Here is an 18,408-nt window from a genome sequence, read left to right as displayed (position 1 = left end):
AAAATCAATCAATCTAGGTTTTATTGTTGGTAAGATTCGATTTTGAGTGTTTTTTGAATAACAAATACAATATTAAATATGTTTAGAATATTTATTTTATAAGTTTTATAACATACTTTAATTGGGGTGTGTGAAGTACCCAACCCGCATTGTGCTAACGTGGTTGCCCACTTTGCCACGTGTAGTGGGAGATAAGTATATAATTATATATGGTCCTGATAATGATACAATCATTTGCCGTTCTGGTATATTATGGCTCCTCTACATGATGGTCCAGCGCCGGCCATTCCAAGGGACGCAGCCATACGGTAGCATGAGATAGCCATATCACTTGCTGCCTCTAACGCATAAATGCGTCCCTTGGAATGGCTGGCGCTGGACTATCGTGTAGAGGAGCCATTATTGATGTTTGCGTCGCGGAGCCGGCAAAAGCTTAAAGACGGAAATTTTGCTTTGTCACCGACAGTTTGTGTTAATCTTCTCGGTTTAATCTAAAAAAAGTATTAAGAATCCTATTTATTGTTAAATATCTGATTTGTCCTAAAGTCGCCAAAGGGTAGGACAAAACCGAGAAGATTGTCACAACTGCACTTACTGATAGAGAAACCTGTGATAAGACGAGTGTTAATGTCACGTTTTGTTATCGAATCATTAGAGGTCGCTCCAACCACTACAAATTGTTACACCTAATAACTTCTTTTACTAAAGATCCGTTTTCCTAGGATAGCGGTGCCGTCATATAGCGGCCGTCTCCATACTGAATAATACGGCTAAATATGGATGTCGTAGTATTTGATATATCTCTGGTATTTGTAAGGAGACGGCCGCTATATGACGGCACCGCTATCCTAGGAAACCAGAGCATTACGTATGCAGTCAACAACAGAAGTAACTACGCGGTTGAGGTGTTCTAAATATTCACACGCTCCTACTCTCTGAACAATAGAGATGTGTTCAGTTCATTCTGAACATGTGTTTAGCATTCTTAGCAACCTCTGCTGTTGACTGTACATACCTACTAATTCATCGTAACACTGTTCAGCGTAGGGTTATTTCTTTCAACATTATTTTAGCCAATTCAAAATGTTTAATCATGGCGGCGTTATTTTCTATTTCTGTTTATTGTTTGATATTTACGATTATCTTAACCGATTCGGGGCTGATGACACGCCTGCCGTGTCATCAATGTTTATTACGTGTGGCGTATGACACGGGAGGAATGTCATCATGTTCTATGGCGCATGGCATGGCTGCCGTGTCATGAAATGATTGTTCCGCACCACAACCAAAAGTTTTCGAAAATGGAACACGCAACGAATCGGTTAATGCCTGACCTAATAGACGTGGTGAAGTTTTGCCAGACTGTGTGAAGGGAGGAAAGAGTATTTTGCCATTTGAAGCATTGATTTCAAGAATTCCAATCCAAGTAAACGTTGTACAAATCATGGTATAATAATATACTCCGCCTGGTACTCTCTTCCCATCTTTTCTAGGTCACCTGACTGACACAAGCCTACGTCATCATGCGACAGCGCTATATGATAATATGCGATAGCGCTATATATAGCGGCCATGTTATTGTGACGTCGGCTTGTGTCACTCTGGGAAGAGAAGACCATGTTTTATTAGACTATGGTACAAATGTTGTTGGAGCGACCAGAATGTACGTCACCTTGCCTTGTAGGGTAGCGGGAGCGGCGGCTTCGTAGGGACAGCTAGGCTGTGCTACTTGTAATGTTTCTTCAATAAACTATTCTAAGTTACCTACGCGCTCTTTTATTTATACCTGTCAAAACGAAGCTGTTATGTGTAATTGTGTCGCTTAACGTTTTGAACGCCAAACGCCGTATCCATTTGCCGTCAACAGGGGTAAAATTTAGTTTAGTGAATAAATAATGCCAACCTAAAAGTGGCTTCAGATTTTCATCAAAAAACCATCGACGTCAAATGCCGTCTTTGGCGTCGTTGTCACCATTTTGCGTTGACGGCAATTGCCGTCTGTGACGTTCAAAAGGTTAATTTCAAAAGGTAAATCCATTCGACCCTCTCAGCAAATAGCTACCCTATTACCTTTTCATAATACCAAGATCGCATGACAGATGGATTTACCTGAGTTTGAAGTTAAGCGACTCAATTTTACTTAGTAGCTGGGATAAAAACACAAGGAATAAAAATAACCGCCATTTGGGTTGGCTTACAAACAAAGTCTGGCAAACCAATTTTGATGCGGCAAAAATATAAGTACAAAGAGTTGAGGGCCTCAACTAACAAAAGGGAAATTTGTATTGGGCCTCAACTGTTGAGGCCCAATACAAATTTTAAATTTCGTTTCCCCTACGATTTCTTTTATCTAGTGACTAATTCAGACTATAGCCAAATTCTAGTAATTCTGTTGAATAATTCTTACAAACTAATATGGGGCTGTCCATAAATTACGTCATCGATTTTTGAACCCACCTCCCCTAAAATCATCCAAAAATCATGCTTCGAATGACCCCGTTTCCTCCTAAATCATGCTACCATCATCCGATGTCCAGAAAATTTGAAATGACGTAATTTATGAATAGCCCCTATGACCAAATTATTGAAGAAGAAAAAACTTTATTTTTATATGAACTTTTATTTCAAATAAACTGGTTGACATTACAGAGCTGTCATAAAAGACAAAACAATATTCAAAATCTTACACATGCAATTATATGATAAATACGGTACTTGCAGCATGCTCATTCAACCGAAGTCGTCACGCATACAGACATACAAACTATTATCAAAGAGAATTAAGACTAGAGGAATATTGTCAAAGTAAATTATGTAGTCAGTACATTTACTGCCATCTTTCGACACAAATTAATAAAAACTTTTAGAACGCCATTTGACTTTGATCCTTATTCTTTCATTTATATGTGTTAAATTTGTTAAATGTCAAAAAGTATCGCCATCTACTCGAGAGTTGGCCAAAAGTATGTGCCATTTTTTCGAGCGCCATTACCTTTAGCCTATTCTCGACAAATTTAACAAATATCAGTGAAAGAATAAGGATCAAAGTCAAATGGCGTTCTAAAAGTTTTAATCATTTGTGTCGAAAGATGGCAGTAAATGTATAACATAATTTACTTTGACAATATTCCCCTATTTCATATTCTCTTTGCTATTATACAATAATACATGTAGAATTATTGCCAAACATTCATGTCATATTCGAATAAAATATTAACGATAAGAAATGGAATAATTTTATATAAATACCAAACTAATTCCTACAACATTTGAAAATGTTAGGAATAGGGTAATTGCGTCAGTTTACCGTCCAGTGTCAGTTTCCGTATACGTTTGCGAACAATACATTTAATTTTTAATATGCTACTTGCTAAATATAATTTTTATGTGGATATATAGATTGTTAGATATGAAGGATAGCAATAAGTCCAAATTTGTGCAGCAATGAAGGTTTATATTCAAATTTCGTCGAGTGGACGAAAACTAGCGCAATGACCCTATATTATGTAAATATTAAAATTGTTAGAAAATGTCCATAAAACTGGATGAAATGTATGTTTCTATTAAAAATGGTACGATTCAGTATTACATTTTATCTTATAGGTATTTAAATTAGTTACAAAAGAAAAGATCTTAAGGCCGTTCCCTGAGCCAGAAATGTAAAAATACCCCAATTGTTATCGTATTTTTCTAAGAAACGTTGATATTTGTAGACGTGGGAAAAATATATATAATTCTTGATTATATTATCTTTCATAACACAGCTTTCGATACACGATTCATAACACTTCGCTCGATACAATTTATTCCCAAAGTAACCTCCAATTCGAATTTGTACTCCAACTTTACTTGTTTCTTTACTATGTGACACTATGAAACAAAAAAAGGAGAAAAATCAATCATAACTATAACAATAATTTGACAGCTTTAGAAAAACGATAATTAGAGGCAATATTTTTAAAATAAATAAACATCAACTAATTCTATCGTAACAAAATATTGACTTCGGCCTGCATGCTCTATCTCCGTCCGTCTTTCGAAATGAGACAGTGATGGCTGAGCGCTCGTGCCAGACGGACCTGTACTACGTGTCCCCAAAACAAATATAAGATTTAGTTATAAAAACTGTTCTGTGTTGTGTGTCCTAGCACCTAGCTAGCTAGCTAGTTGTGGCTAGTGTGTGTTGTGTGTATACCGTGTGCACCAAAACCTATAATGGGTAACAAGCAACTCATTAAAAAGAAGACATCTCGAAAAAGACAACTCAGAAGATTCCAACAAACAATGGAACAAACGTAAGTAAAAATGTATATTTATTACACAGTGAAATAAGTAATTATTACTTAATTTAATATATACTTGATCGTACTAATTAGTAATCCATATAACTTAAAACATTCTAAAATTTAATAATCGCTCCATCTACCGGTTAAACACTGTCATCAAGTCATCATCCAAATAGCTTAAAAGGATATTGCGATTCGCGACGTTTACACCACGCGGCACTAGCGCCACGGCAAAGCAGAAAACATAGCCGTCTATGTGTGCGTGTCCGTGAGTCGTAGTTACGCGGTTGCGGTGTAGTGGGCCTTCCTATAAATACGAGCACACAGTAATACATGTAACGCACACAATTACACGCATAAAGCGTTCTAGCAATCCATCCACCTATCGAGGGTTTGAACCTCAGCTCGTGATTTGTCATGCGTCTAAACTTTTTGCTTTTTTGTCTTTCTAGGAAAAGAAGAAAATTGGATAATTTCACAGCCGAAGATGATACTATATCTTTAGACTACATCGAGTGAGTATAATTATTTGACTTGTGCTTTTTAGCCCTACCTACGTAACACAATTCACTATATACTACAATTTATCTTTATTTACAGACTGCAAAATATGGAAATGGAATCTCCGATTTCATCAAAGTTGAAAGTCAGTCAAAATAACGAGTAAGTTCTAATTCTAATTGTGGCATTATCTATGAATTCTAATTGTGGCATTATCTATGAAAAGGGACCTTATTGTCTATGGCGCTTACGACGCACTGCGTCGCGCGGCGTGGTATTTATATCAGAGCATCGTTAATAATGGCGGAAGCGCCATCGACAATAAGGTCCCTTTTCATAGATAACGTCACATATGTAGGTACCTGTGTCGCGCGTAACTTCGTGCGTTGCGATAAATACCTACCTACTCACAGCGGCGGCGTACGAAAAGACCTTAGTTGGATACCTACTGTTTTCCTATCAGTGCAGATGCTTATATCTTTTTATGCTTTGAATTGATAGTCTCAATTATTTGGACATATTTTGTACTTATTTTCCTAGATGGCTATTAGTACTACCTACTTAGCAAATGTTCGCCGAAAACTAAATAAAATGTCGCCAATCAATAATATCGTACGAGATACATTGCCCTCATCAGTTATTTGATATTCTCCAAGAGGTACTTAATTTTAAAAAAACCGGCCAAGTGCAAGTTGGACTCGCACACGCAGGGTTCCGTACCATTACGCAAAGAACGGCAAAAATCACGTTTGTTGTATAACTATTTATTTTATTCTGTTTTTAGTATTTGTTGTTATAGCGGCGATTGAAATTCAATCATCTGTGAAAATTTCAACTGTCTAGCTACCACGGTTCATGAGATACAGCCTGATGACAGACGGACGGACGGACAGCGAAGTCTTAGTAATAGGGTCCCGTTTTTACCCTTTGGGTACGGAACCCTAAAAATGTACACTGATAAAATGTAATAGGGTTGCATGAGTAAGTCCCGGAAATTAAAATCCCGGGATTTACCGATTGTCCGTACTTTCGTTATTCTTTTACGTTTTTTTTTAATGAACTGATAGTTATTTTATATTATACTACCCTACACAATAGTAAATGATTTACTTTTCTTGAGCGTGTTGACCGATTTTTTATTGCGCGAGAGACACCTCCAAAGTGGTAAAATGTGTCCCCCCCCCCCTTAACTTCTAAAATAAGAGAATGATAAAACAAAAAAAAATATATGATGTACATTACCAATATTACCATGCAAACTTCCACCGAAAATTATAGTTGCGTATTACCTATTCTCACATGTATCGTACAACGTTTTACAGTACATATAGCCCTTTAAATATTTGACATACATACGTAATGTGTGTGTGCATTATCGCACTAGTGCGGTAAAGTCCATATGTGCTGTAAAACATCATACATTTATTTAATTTTGGTTTTGACAGTGAGGCGACCAGCTCAAACATTTTGAACCCACGCATTGCACAGGTGGATGACACTTATCGGGTTCCTAGTCTATTAGAGGAAGAAGATACCCATGAGGTAGGTGATTATGATATATGTATACATTTTTCACCTTATTATAAATCTTTGACGTCGACTGTACATGATGTGACAAATTGTAAATGCTAACACTTACAATATATTTTATTTTCAGTTACAAATATCGTTCGATTTGGAAGAAGAGCTTCCTGACAAAACCGTCGGTCGAAGAATTGTTGCAATTAGTAATTTTTTTACAAAATTACAATCGATTTGCAATCATGGACCCTTAGGATGCGGTATTCAAGAAATGCAGTTGGTTGGAGAAGTAAAACATGGGCTAACATCAAAATTTTTGTTTCGGTGTCAACTATGCAAGAAGAAATTTTCTATACCAAGTGATGACTGTGGAGAAAATTACTTGGGAGTAAACCAATGTGCTGTTGCAGGCACTATTGCAATTGGTTGCGGACACTCACAGTTGCAAGAGATGCTGTCTTCCCTAAACCTGCCGTTGATATCCGACAAAACTTATGCTGAATGCCACGATAATTGTAGCGCGCATTGGGAGCGTGTATTAGAAGGTATGGAATTCAACGTAGTTAAAGTACTTTTCACCAATGGGAACCAATTTATCAGTTGGTTTTTAAAAAACCGGCATTTTTGTGACTGACTGACTAATAGATCAAAAACCTAACCCACTTCCAGCTGACCTAGAAACTTGAAATTTGGCACCAAGGTAGACTATTAGGAGTTTATAGAGGGAAAAATCTACAAACTGAATATTATTGATAATTTGATGAAGAAACACACGTATATCGATAATTAATTTAGACTTATGGATCAAACACCTAACCTACTTCCAGATGACCTAGAAACTTGAAATTCGGCAGGTAGACCATTAGGAGTATATAGAGGAAAAAATCTGTAAACTGAAAATTATTCATAATTTAATGAAAAAAATCATATATTCATAATTATTCGATTAATTAAGTAAGACTTACCAAAAACCTAACCCACTTTTAGATAACCTAGGAACTTGATATTTGGCGTCGCTAGCGAGGCTCTCATTTTCAGCTATGATTCAGTTTTCAGATTTTTCAGCACAAATGCTTTCTAGTAATCTCTGTACAAAAAGTAATGATTTCCCAACAAAAACATAAATGTCAAATGAGAGCCAAGTTCAATGATGTGTCGTTGACCGTTGTTGACTCGCTGACAAAAGAGTTGAGAGCGCCAAGTTCTGTGCTGTGTAGAAAATCCTGAAATCTCATATCACGTTTATTTTTTTGTTGGGATTATATATCACACATTTTTAATAACTATCAAAATTTAAATATTTAGAGCATGGAGGTTGCAGGTTATCAACAGGGTTTGAAATATTAGGAATAGACAAACATAATTATACTAGATGAAGCCATGTCTCGTCCCATTTTATCATCTGGCTTATGATTTTCCTTGTCTTCATTTTGGATTGGGCTCCGAATCGGTAACCCACGAGGGTGTCTCGGGTCTATCATTTCTGGAAGTATACACCGTATATAAAAATCTTTTAATTTCAATTCCATCTTCTCTGACCAAAACTGATCATCCCGGACAATTATTTCAGTTTTTAGTTTTTCTTTCTCACTACTCCAAACGGCAAACAAACATTTACTCCTACCTGTAATATGGAGCTGGCCTTGTATTTGATAAAACCAGGGGTGCTTTTTATTAACTTCTTAACCTTTTTTGGTTCTCTTCCAAAAGGTAACTTTTTTACATTTTATGGCTTCGTCAATGCCCATTCGGTGGGCTGTGATAGGACATTTTATTTCTATGATCATGTATGTCACCTCCACAAAGGCCATCTGGTGTTGCACCTAGAAAAGGCAACTCAGCGTCAATATGTAGACCACATGGCCTTATGGAAAGATTGTGGTGTTTCACCAATTGTTTAAGAGCCATCGTCTCGTTCTCTTACCGTGTTTTATGGAAGACACGTGATCAATATTAACTTTGTATAGCAGATCCTTAACGAAATTAGAGCAACTGGTATTTGGAAGTCTGTTGATCACTTTACCAAAATTTGAAGCCGTTAGCAGTGTACATCTAAGTTCTAACCATTCTCCGCTTTCTGCTTGTAGAACTGTGTTTTATTCAACTTTTTCCCTTTTATCAGAGGTTTTGTTTAAGTCCTTTAAGAAATTCTTTTTTAGGGATTCAAACACGTCTGGTTCGATGTCTGATTTCAATGACTCTGGCCCATAGTCTTTGTCGGTAGTTTTATTTTCGACACATGTATTTAGACGGAGAATTTTAGATTTTTTTTTCCTTTTCATATTTTTGCTTTTTCGCTCAAGTCCTAGTCGTTTTAAAGTACCCTGCGGACTTCTTCCGGCGTTCATTGATTTGTATAACAGAAATATTGATTTTTTTTCGTTAAATGATACCGTAGCTGCCTGACATCTCGTGTGGTAAGAACTTTTTTTGGAAAATTTTATCCTTTTGCCGCCGACAAATTTGGCTATTATGCTATTATATCGTTCCACAACGTTGCTGTTGACGTCGTGTATCAAGCTGCGGGCATGACTAGCAACATATTGTGTCAAAAAGCAGATTTTCTGCCATAAAGCGCTTGAAGACAATTTTTTAAAGCGTTTCTCTACTTCAACTACTTTGTGACTAAAATATGGTGACACTTGGAATGGTCGCCGAATCCGTGATGATGACTAAGCAAAATGTCTTCGAAAAGAAGTTGAACATCTGAATTTGTTTTATGTTTAGTCATGGCTTTGTAGATGACTGCTCTCGTGCCTAAAATAGTGTTTCTCGATATAAGCTCTCTTACTACTTTGTTTCAGTAGTAAGGTTTTTTGATTTATTACAAAATTTCGTAATATGTGATTACGGCACTCTACTTTTTCGACGGTGACATCTGAATACGGACGTGCTTGTAAAATTTTTGCGTAGGTGCTGGCGTCACCGTCAGAAATTAATCTTTCATATATTAAACCATGCATTTCAATGCATTTCTTGAATCCTTCGATAATGATGTCGCTCTCCATACTTGTTGAAGAACCATTGTAATTTTTGTTGCATGCATGCTCCGGTGTAGTTGTTTCTTTTCTTTATGCATAGGCGCAGGTGCTACAATATTTATTTTTGATGCCAAGATATAAAAATTTTACTGTTCTTCTTCCGATAATCGATGCTACACCAGAGGATGCGTTGTAGTTTTTTTTTATACGAACGCTTGCTCCAGTAGCCATCAGCAACTACGTCTATTTTCTGAATCCCATTTTTTACGCGACCTTCTAATGCCCATTGTCTTTTTTTGTCAACAGAATCAATGCATAAAGCTGCTGAAGAAGAAAAACAATTGGCATTAGAAGAAGGTCGCGTAAAGAATGGGATTCCGAAAATAGACGTAGTTGCTGATGGCTGCTGGAGCAAGCGTTCGTATAAAAAAAACTACAACGCATCCTCTGGTGCCGCATCAATCATCGGAAGAAGAACAGGAAAAATTCTATATCTTGGCATCAAAAATAAATATTGTAGCACCTGCGCCTATGCACAAAGAAAAGAAACAACTACTCCGGAGCATGCATGCTATAAAAATTTCAACGGTTCTTCAACAAGTATGGAGAGCGATATCATTGTCGAAGGATTCAAGAAATCCATTGAAATGCATGGTTTAATATATGAAAGATTAATTTCTGACGGTGACGCCAGCACCTACGCAAAAATTTTACAAGCACGTCCGTATTCAGATGTCACCGTCGAAAAAGTAGAGTGCCGTAATCACATATTACGAAATTTTTGTAATAAATTAAAAAACCTGACTACTGAAACAAAGTATCAGAAAAAATTAAGAGGGCTTATATCGAGAAATACTATTTTAGGCACGAGAGCAGTCATCTGCAAAGCCATGGCTAAACATAAAATAAATTCAGATGTTCAACTTCTTTTCGAAGACATTTTGCTTAGTCATCATCACGGATTCGGCGACCATTCCAAGTGTCGACCATATTTTTGTCACAAAGTAGGTGAAGTTGAGAATCGCTTTAAAAAATTGTCTTCAAGCGCTTTATGGCAGAAAATCTGCTTTTTGACACAATATGTTGCTAGTCATGCCCGCAGCTTGATACACGACGTCGACAGTAACGTTGTGGAACGATACAACAGCATAATAGCCAAATTTGTCGGCGGCAAAAGGATAAACTTTTCCAAAAAAAGTTCTTACCACACGAGATGTCTAGCAGCTGCGGTATCATTTAACGAAAAAAAATCAATTTCTCTGTTATACAAATCAATGAACGCCGGAAGAAGTCCACAGGGTACTTTAAAACGACTAGAACGTGAACGCATAAGCAAGAATATGAAAAGAAAAAAAAATGCTAAGGCAAAACTCCGTCTAAATACACGTGTCGAAAATAAAACTACCGACAAAGACTATGGGCCAGAGTCATTGAAACCAGACATCGAACCAGACGTGTTTGAATCCCTAAAAAAGAATTTCTTAAACGACTTAAACAAAACCTCTGAAGAAAGGGAACAAATTCAACAAAATACAGTTCTACAAGCAGAAAGCGGGGAATGGTTAGAGCTTAGACGCACACTGCTAACGGCGTCAAATTTTGGAAAAGTGATCAATAGACGTCCAAATACCAACTGCGCAAATTTCGTAAAGGATCTGCTATACAAAGTCAACATCGATCACGTGCCTTCAATAAAACACGGCAAAGAGAACGAAACGATGGCTCTTAAACAATTGGAGAAAGAACACAATCTCTCCATAAGGCCATGTGGTCTACATATTGACGCTGAGTTGCCTTTTCTAGGTGCAACACCAGATGGCCTTTGTGGAGATGACATGATCATAGAAATAAAATGTCCTATCACAGCCCACCGAATGGGCATTGACGAAGCCATAAAATGTAAAAAAGTTACCTTTTGGAAGAGAACCAAAAAAGGTGAAGAAGTTAATAAAAAACACCCCTGGTTTTATCAAATACAAGGCCAGCTCCATATTACAGGTAGGAGTAAATGTTTGTTTGCCGTTTGGAGTGGTGAGAAAGAAAAACTAAAAACTGAAATAATTGTCCGGGATGATCAGTTTTGGTCAGAGAAGATGGAATTGAAATTAAAAGATTTTTATATACGGTGTATACTTCCAGAACTGATAGACCCGAGACACCCTCGTGGGTTACCGATTCGGAACCCAATCCAAAATGAAGACAAGGAAAATCATAAGCCAGATGATAAAATAGGACAAGACATGGCTTCACCTAGTATATGTTTGTCTATTCCTACTTTTTCAAACCCTGTTGATAACTTGCAACCTGTATGCTCTAAATATTTAAATTTTGATAGTTATTGAAAATATGTGATATATAATCCCAACAAAAAAATAAATGTGAAATGAGATTACAGGATTTTCTACACAGCACAGAACTTGGCGCTCTCAACTCTTTTGTCAGCGAGTCAACAACGGTCAACGACACATAATTGAACTTGGCTCTCATTTCACATTTATGTTTTTGTTGGGAAATCATTACTTTTGTACAAAAAGTAAGAAATTACTAGTGTTAATCTTAAAAGCAGTTGTGCTGAAAACGAGACCCTCGCTAACGCGCGGTCAACTGTCAAAAAATTTCAGTTTTCAATATTTTCTTTTTTTATACGCCTTTTAGTCTACCTTCATGCCAAATATCAAGTTTCTAGGTTATCTAAAAGTGGGTTAGGTTTTTGGTAAGTCTTAGGTACTTAATTAATCGAATAATTATGAATATATGATTTTTTACATCAAATTATCAATAATTTTCAGTTTTCAGATTTTTTCCTCTATACGAGTATACTCCTAATGGTCTACCTGCCAAATATCAAGAAGGTTAGGTTTTTGATCCATAAGTCTAAATTAATAGGGATGATGACACATGTTGAATTTTACAACAAAATCTAGTAAAATACATAGCAAATGAGCAATTTATCACAATATTGTGGATATTAAAAAAATATATGGAAATAATACAAAAGTACAACGCCTGAAAGTTTCAACATTAAAGTTCTTTTCAACTTCCAAAAACTACAAAAATAAGGATACCATTCGATTCCTCACATTTTATCCAATAAAAAATTGTATGGAAACTATATACATAAACGCAATATTTCACAGACAAAATCGCAATTTTCTTGTTTTGTTCATACTTCAAGATGGACTCTCTGTGACCTTGACGTTTTGTTCGGGGCGTTTCGCGAGTGAAGTACGACTGTCGGACTTTGACTATCATTTCTAACTTTTGTATTCCTTTAATGCAATGGATACCATATAGACTTTTGATCCTAAAGACATACCTGATCGATTGATACCATAAATGAAAATTAGTCATCTAGCCTATTATCGATATATGTGTTTTTCTTCATCAAATTATCAATAATTTTCAGTTTTTAGATTGTTCCCTTTATAAACTCCTAATAGTCTACCTTGGTGTCAAATTTCAAGTTTCTAGGTCAGCTGGAAGTGGGTTAGGTTTTTGATCTATTAGTCAGTCAGTCACAAAAATGCCGGTTTTTAAACGTTAATTTATGAATAAATGTGCAAAATTGCATGTGAGTAGGTAAAATTGATTTCAAGTTGTGAAGTGGTTTGTTTAACCCTCGTGCCTTGAAACCCTTGCAAAGCTCAAGATTCCATTTTCGGTATTGAGAAGGACCAATATCGAAATATCCGGATCCCGGGATTTATTATTCGTTGATAGGTTGAAACTTGGTTAGGGCATGCAATATCGGATCATTCTCAATCCCGGGATTGATTTCCGATATTGCATGTCAATCCCGGGATTTCAATATTAATACCGGTATTTTGATATTAATTCGGATTTTTGCGATATACGAGAAAAAAAGCTAATATATTTGACAATAGAGTAGATCCGAGTACCTATTTGATATAATTTCAATTTGAGACCTCTACACGTTCCTGAGAAAAAAGTTCCTCTTGAGTGATTCGACGAACCTATGGAACTCTGTAAAATGAATAAATTTGATTTACAGTCATATGGTGCTATTTTACAGCACTAGTGCGATAATTAGCAATTACGTGACTATGTCGAAAATTCAAGGGGCCATATGTATGTAGGTACTGTAAAACGTTGTACGATACATATGCGAATAGGTAATTCGCAACTCGTGTCGATTCAAAACGCCACTCGTTTCGAATTTCCTATTTGCCGCACTTGTAAACGTAATGTAGGTAAGGTTTACTCGGGTAATTCCGAATGTCGAAAACTGTCGGATAGTTCCGAAAAGAGACTTTTATTATGATGGAATTAAGGGTGATTTTCATCTGAATTTCGGAATTATCCGACATTCGGTATTACCCGAATACACCTTACTATTACAATATGGTGCTGCTTTACCGCATTAGTGCGATAATTAGCACATTACGTAACTATGTCGAAAATTTAAAGGGCCATATTATGTACTGTAAAACGTTGTACGATACATGTGCGAATTACCTATTTTTCGCACTTGTATCGGTATGCCCTAACTTTTTAGGGTTCCGTACCCAAAGGGTAAAACGGGACCCTATTACTAAGACTTCGCTGTCCGTCCGTCCGTCCGTCTGTCACCAGGCTGTATCTCACGAACCGTGATAGCTAGACAGTTGAAATTTTCACAGATGATGTATTTCTGTTGCCGCTATAACAACAAATACTAAAAACAGAATAAAATAAAGATTTAAATGGGGCTCCCATACAACAAACGTGATTTTTGACCAAAGTTAAGCAATGTCGGGAGTGGTCAGTACTTGGATGGGTGACCGTTTTTTTGCTTTTTTTTTTGTTTTGTTTTTTTGCATTATGGTACGGAACCCTTCGTGCGCGAGTCCGACTCGCACCTGCCCGGTTTTTTTTAATAAATATCGATGATATACCTGCACAGTATACCTAATAAATAATGATATTATAGAAAACTTGCAGTCATTAATTTGTTTAAATATAAACTGTATTTACCCTTATAATTAAATATTATTGAAATAAGAGTTGACTTCATTAAAATGAATATTTAATTTACACTATGTTTCATTTATTTTTCCATTTTAACTTTTAACGCCATCTATGAGATGCAGCATGCTTTTTCAGTATTAAGTAATACGTTTTACAAATCAGTGTCCTGTTAGTTCATTTCAAGTCGCTACTTCTTGCGTGGCGCTGTTGTATCGTCATTGTATCTAGGGGCGGGACGGGTGGCGTGAGGGGAGCCTCGATTGTAGATTTCATTTGGGTACGGGAACGGCCTTAAAATTAAAAACAACTTATCTCCATAGACAAAATATAAAATACTTACTATTATTAACTATCTTGTTTTTAATGTACTCTATGGATTTATTTACCCTGCAACAGTTGGAAGGAGAATGAATCTTGTCTATGGAGACGATATTCGAAAAATAAAATTCGACTAAACCATATCCAAATACTGATCGTAATTTAGGAACTGCTTGTAGCCGTTACAAAACCGATATAAAAATGTACGTTCAAATTTGAAGGCCCGTCCAGATGGGATGATCAAATTTTTGATTTATGGTGATTGAATGTCACTCGCTAGCGCCGAAAATTAGAATTCTTGCATCGTCGCCTCCTTTTGATCGGTAATAATCTTAAAATCGATTCAAGTAGGATCTGACAATTTAATCAGATTGGCGAAAAATTGTCCCGTCTGGACTGGCCTTGAGACCGCACAGAATATACTAGAGAAAAAAAATATGCCATAGACTGTCTCTTTATCACAGCTGTCGAAATGCAAACGCAATGCATCGTCCCTTGTAATAAAGCTAGTTCAAACATGGCTTTTATCTTATATCTACGTCTTACGGTAAAAGTAACGAGACTTGTCTATGGTCAGTGTAACTGACTTGCCTTGCTACTTAAGGCTTCTACAGACGTTGCGATAAATGGCATGCGATTTTAGATAATTGCTAGCTAGGTAGAAGCAACGAATTCAATCGAGCGATCAAATGCCGCATTGTATTGCAAATCGCGTGCAATTATCGGTGATGTTTGTAGAGGCGTTATTACACTTATTACCCATCGAAAATTGCATGTATTTTTAACCTTTTGACCGCCATACTTCATGTACAAAAACGTCACTCATACGCCAAAATAATGGACGCAAGCGTGCCATTATAGACCTTAACTGAAAGCATGAAGGTTACATTGACAGTGTACGCCATAACACTTCGCTAGCCCAATATAACAGGGGTTCTATGTTTCACTTTATTCGAACTGAAATTTGAACATTGTCATAATGACAGTAAGTCGAATTTCAACTATCTCAAAAATGTAACATAGAACCCTGTAATATTGGGCCAGCGAGTTGGTGTATAATAAGTGTTTTTGGCGCCGTGGGTGTGTACTCAAGATGACTAGTCATTCTTGGAGTCCAAAAGGTTAGGATTATTGTTACACAGAAACGCTAGCAAGCTCAGTTACACTACATTAGCTATGGACTTACAGGATGCAGCTAAATAAATAATAGTTAATATATACAAAAAAATACTTATCATTCGTATGTTCAAGCACATACTTCGCCCTGTTTTGGTCCCTGCAGCTTTCCTTTAACCTATCAGTTCATTTTGACGTGTCAAAATTAAATCAGTTAAAAAATAGTGGAAAACTGCTATTACAGAACTAATTTGCAAACCCTACTAATATACGATATATCATGAGAAAAAAAAGGTTTCACGTTTCAAGAAGTTTTCTTTCATAAACAAAAGAATAAGGCGCAAATAGTAGTGCAAATCTGTAGATAATGATACGACATGTTAATGTTTTAATTTCAATTTAAATATACTGTTTTAATTTCAATTTAAATATACTCAAACTAAGTCACTCAAATCAGTAGATACCTATATACAAGATTTTGCATCATTTTCGCATCTAATTAATTATTTCTTGTATTTTTTTGAAATTTAACCATAGCCTTAAAATTCTATCGCATATGTCCTCTTTTTTTCTAGTACTCCTTTTTTTCGGCCATGATATATCGAATAGGGTAATGCGTATTAGGGCAAATATACTACTTGTTCGTGCCTTATAACTATTTAAATAATCATTTTTACAATGAGTCGGGTTTCATATGTCCGAATGTCCTCTAAGCGACCAAGCAAACTTGACTGGAAAATAAACAATAATAAATAATATAAGTATAAAAATTAAAAAAAAACATGTACATAGTTACTTTAGGTAATTTGTGGTATTTTGTATCTTTGCAATAACGATGTTTTGATTTTTAGTACATAATTTGATAATTAGTTTACTTAATAGAAGTTTAATTAATAGATGAATTCCGAATCCAATATTTTACTATATAGATTAAGCAGTATAGTTATTTTTTGTATGGTGTCCAGATCTTATTTAAGAGCCCTTTTTACGATTCGAACGTCTTAAAAATATAGTCATAAATATTCATGAGTACTTTTCAGTATTGAAGAAATATTGTCAGTAATATTGACAGTCGCTTGGTCGCGTAAAGGACTAAACAAAGTGGCGTAATTAGGCGTGGGCGAATGGGGCCTTCACCCACGGCTTCGCACTGAGGGGGGCCTCGCAAAGCCAACCTTTTCATCATCTTGGGAAAACACAGTGAAAAGGGCCTTACAGATGTAGTTTTCGCCCACGGCTATAGTTCGTTTTTTTAGCATTAGGAAGAACTCCACAGAAGCAAGCGTGCATTTTTTATCAGGCTCTTTAACACTTTCGCAACCGGGCAACACACACAACACTTTCGCAAAACGGCGTACTACCCCAGAAACCGATCGTCTATATCTGCGTACAAAACAACCCGCTGGGCGGGTTGTCCGGCATCTGAGCAAACATTACGAATGCCAGGGGGGTTCTCGGTAGTCAAAGTGTTAATTGTTAATAATTATTGAATTATCTAATGTAGCATGGTCAATACATATAATTTACTTCACATTATTACCGCTAAAAGTGCCGGATTTGGTACCACAAGCTTACTTCTGCGAAGTTCTTTCTAATGCTAAAAAAACGAACTATAGATTGGTTCACGCTACACCACTGACTAAACACGCGTAGTTCACTGCGCTAGCCGGAAAGTAAATAAATACATCACATTCTTATACTTAACAGCCTTTTTTTGAGTTTTTCCGTTTTTCTCATTTAGCTCAGAAAATGTCGTTACCATTTTTGCGTATAATGGTAAGAATATTTTCTTACGCTCGATTTTAATCGATCGAATATTTTGATTTGACAAAATATAATCGAAAAATTGTAAGTTTAAAGTGAAGTATTGTTTTAACGCAGATGTTTTATGGGATAAAACAAAACTTTACTTTTGACTTTAGAATTAAAGAGATTATTACAATAACATATGAAACTACTAAATTATTATATCATCAGTTATTTATAGTGGAATAAAATCTGACTTTAAAAAAAAGATACGTAGTTAGACAGACAAATCTTCATATTTAAAATGTTAATATCAATCTAACCTGTGTGATCATGAAGTTAAAAAATAATCCCTTTAATATCATTACATGTCCTAGCGAAAAAGTGATCCATGTTTTACTACATTCAAGATACGTACAGTTTGAATATAAATTGTATACAAAATGTTAGTTGCATTAAAGTAAGGCCAACCGCCAATCCCCCCAATAATTGCATGTATTGGGGTTACACATATGGTAAGGCATTGTACAAGTTCATAAGCAAAATTTTCGTTAGTAAGGTCATAGAGAAAAAATTACATAGCCTCGTGCCGCCCAATGTACATTAGGATGTACACTCAGTTTCGATGGAATGTCAACCTTAATTAAAAAGAAAGTAGGTAGCATTTCATATGTCTCGTAAAAATTTCGAACAAATGAAAATGAACCCAATTGAAAATACAACAAGATTCTAATTTCCTTGGCTATAATTTTGTATGGTGGGCGGCACGAGGATAGAGTGCTCACTCCATACACCAGTTTTGGTACCAAAACGACTATTATTTTCGTAGTCGACATCCAGCATCGAGTAGCGGAATTATCAGTACTGCTACTTGACAATAGATGTTGAAGATGATGAAACTGAGCGCTCCCACTAACGAATACTATCTGTCATTTCGCTTACGTGTTCATAGTAACCCCACTTCTTGGGCT

The 18,408-nt window shown here is 36.1% G+C and overlaps 1 protein-coding gene and 1 long non-coding RNA gene across 3 annotated transcripts in view; one reads left to right on the top strand and one right to left on the bottom strand.

Annotated features, from left to right (window-relative positions):
* The window catches only part of LOC134673004 (uncharacterized), a 503,466-nt gene extending 497,594 nt beyond the window's left edge, over nt 1-5,872 (bottom strand). Inside the window, exon 1 of the long non-coding RNA XR_010099399.1 lies at nt 5,635-5,872. This is a non-coding gene — a long non-coding RNA (uncharacterized LOC134673004). The remainder of the gene's footprint in view (nt 1-5,634) is intronic.
* LOC134672945 (uncharacterized) lies at nt 3,714-11,763 on the top strand. 2 transcript variants are annotated; one of them, XM_063530895.1, is made up of 6 exons: nt 3,714-4,295; nt 4,739-4,801; nt 4,887-4,949; nt 6,233-6,329; nt 6,445-6,853; nt 9,596-11,763. In XM_063530895.1, the coding sequence occupies exons 1-6, from the start codon at nt 4,216-4,218 to the stop codon at nt 11,629-11,631; spliced, it is 2,748 nt and encodes a 915-aa protein (XP_063386965.1). In that variant the 5' UTR covers nt 3,714-4,215; the 3' UTR covers nt 11,632-11,763. The 2 variants fall into 2 exon arrangements, with proteins under 2 accessions (XP_063386965.1, XP_063386966.1); XM_063530896.1 differs by lacking the exon at nt 9,596-11,763 and having other exon boundaries at nt 6,445-7,080.
* The last annotated feature ends 6,645 nt before the right edge of the window (nt 11,764-18,408 follow it).

The sequence above is a fragment of the Cydia fagiglandana genome, chromosome 17 (assembly GCF_963556715.1).
Source record: "Cydia fagiglandana chromosome 17, ilCydFagi1.1, whole genome shotgun sequence".
Lineage (NCBI taxonomy): Eukaryota > Metazoa > Arthropoda > Insecta > Lepidoptera > Tortricidae > Cydia > Cydia fagiglandana.
Note: the sequence above shows the minus strand (reverse complement) of the source record. Positions and strands in the feature narration are given on the sequence as shown.

What these genes read in the sequence shown, in the direction of transcription:
- LOC134672945 (XM_063530895.1), top strand. Translation starts at nt 4,216, where the DNA reads ATGGGTAACAAGCAACTCATTAAAAAGAAGACATCTCGAAAAAGACAA. An exon ending in AAAGTCAGTCAAAATAACGA is followed by an intron (nt 4,950 to 6,232) that starts GTAAGTTCTAAT and finishes TGGTTTTGACAG; the next exon opens with TGAGGCGACCAGCTCAAACA. An exon ending in TTGGGAGCGTGTATTAGAAG is followed by an intron (nt 6,854 to 9,595) that starts GTATGGAATTCA and finishes TTTTGTCAACAG; the next exon opens with AATCAATGCATAAAGCTGCT.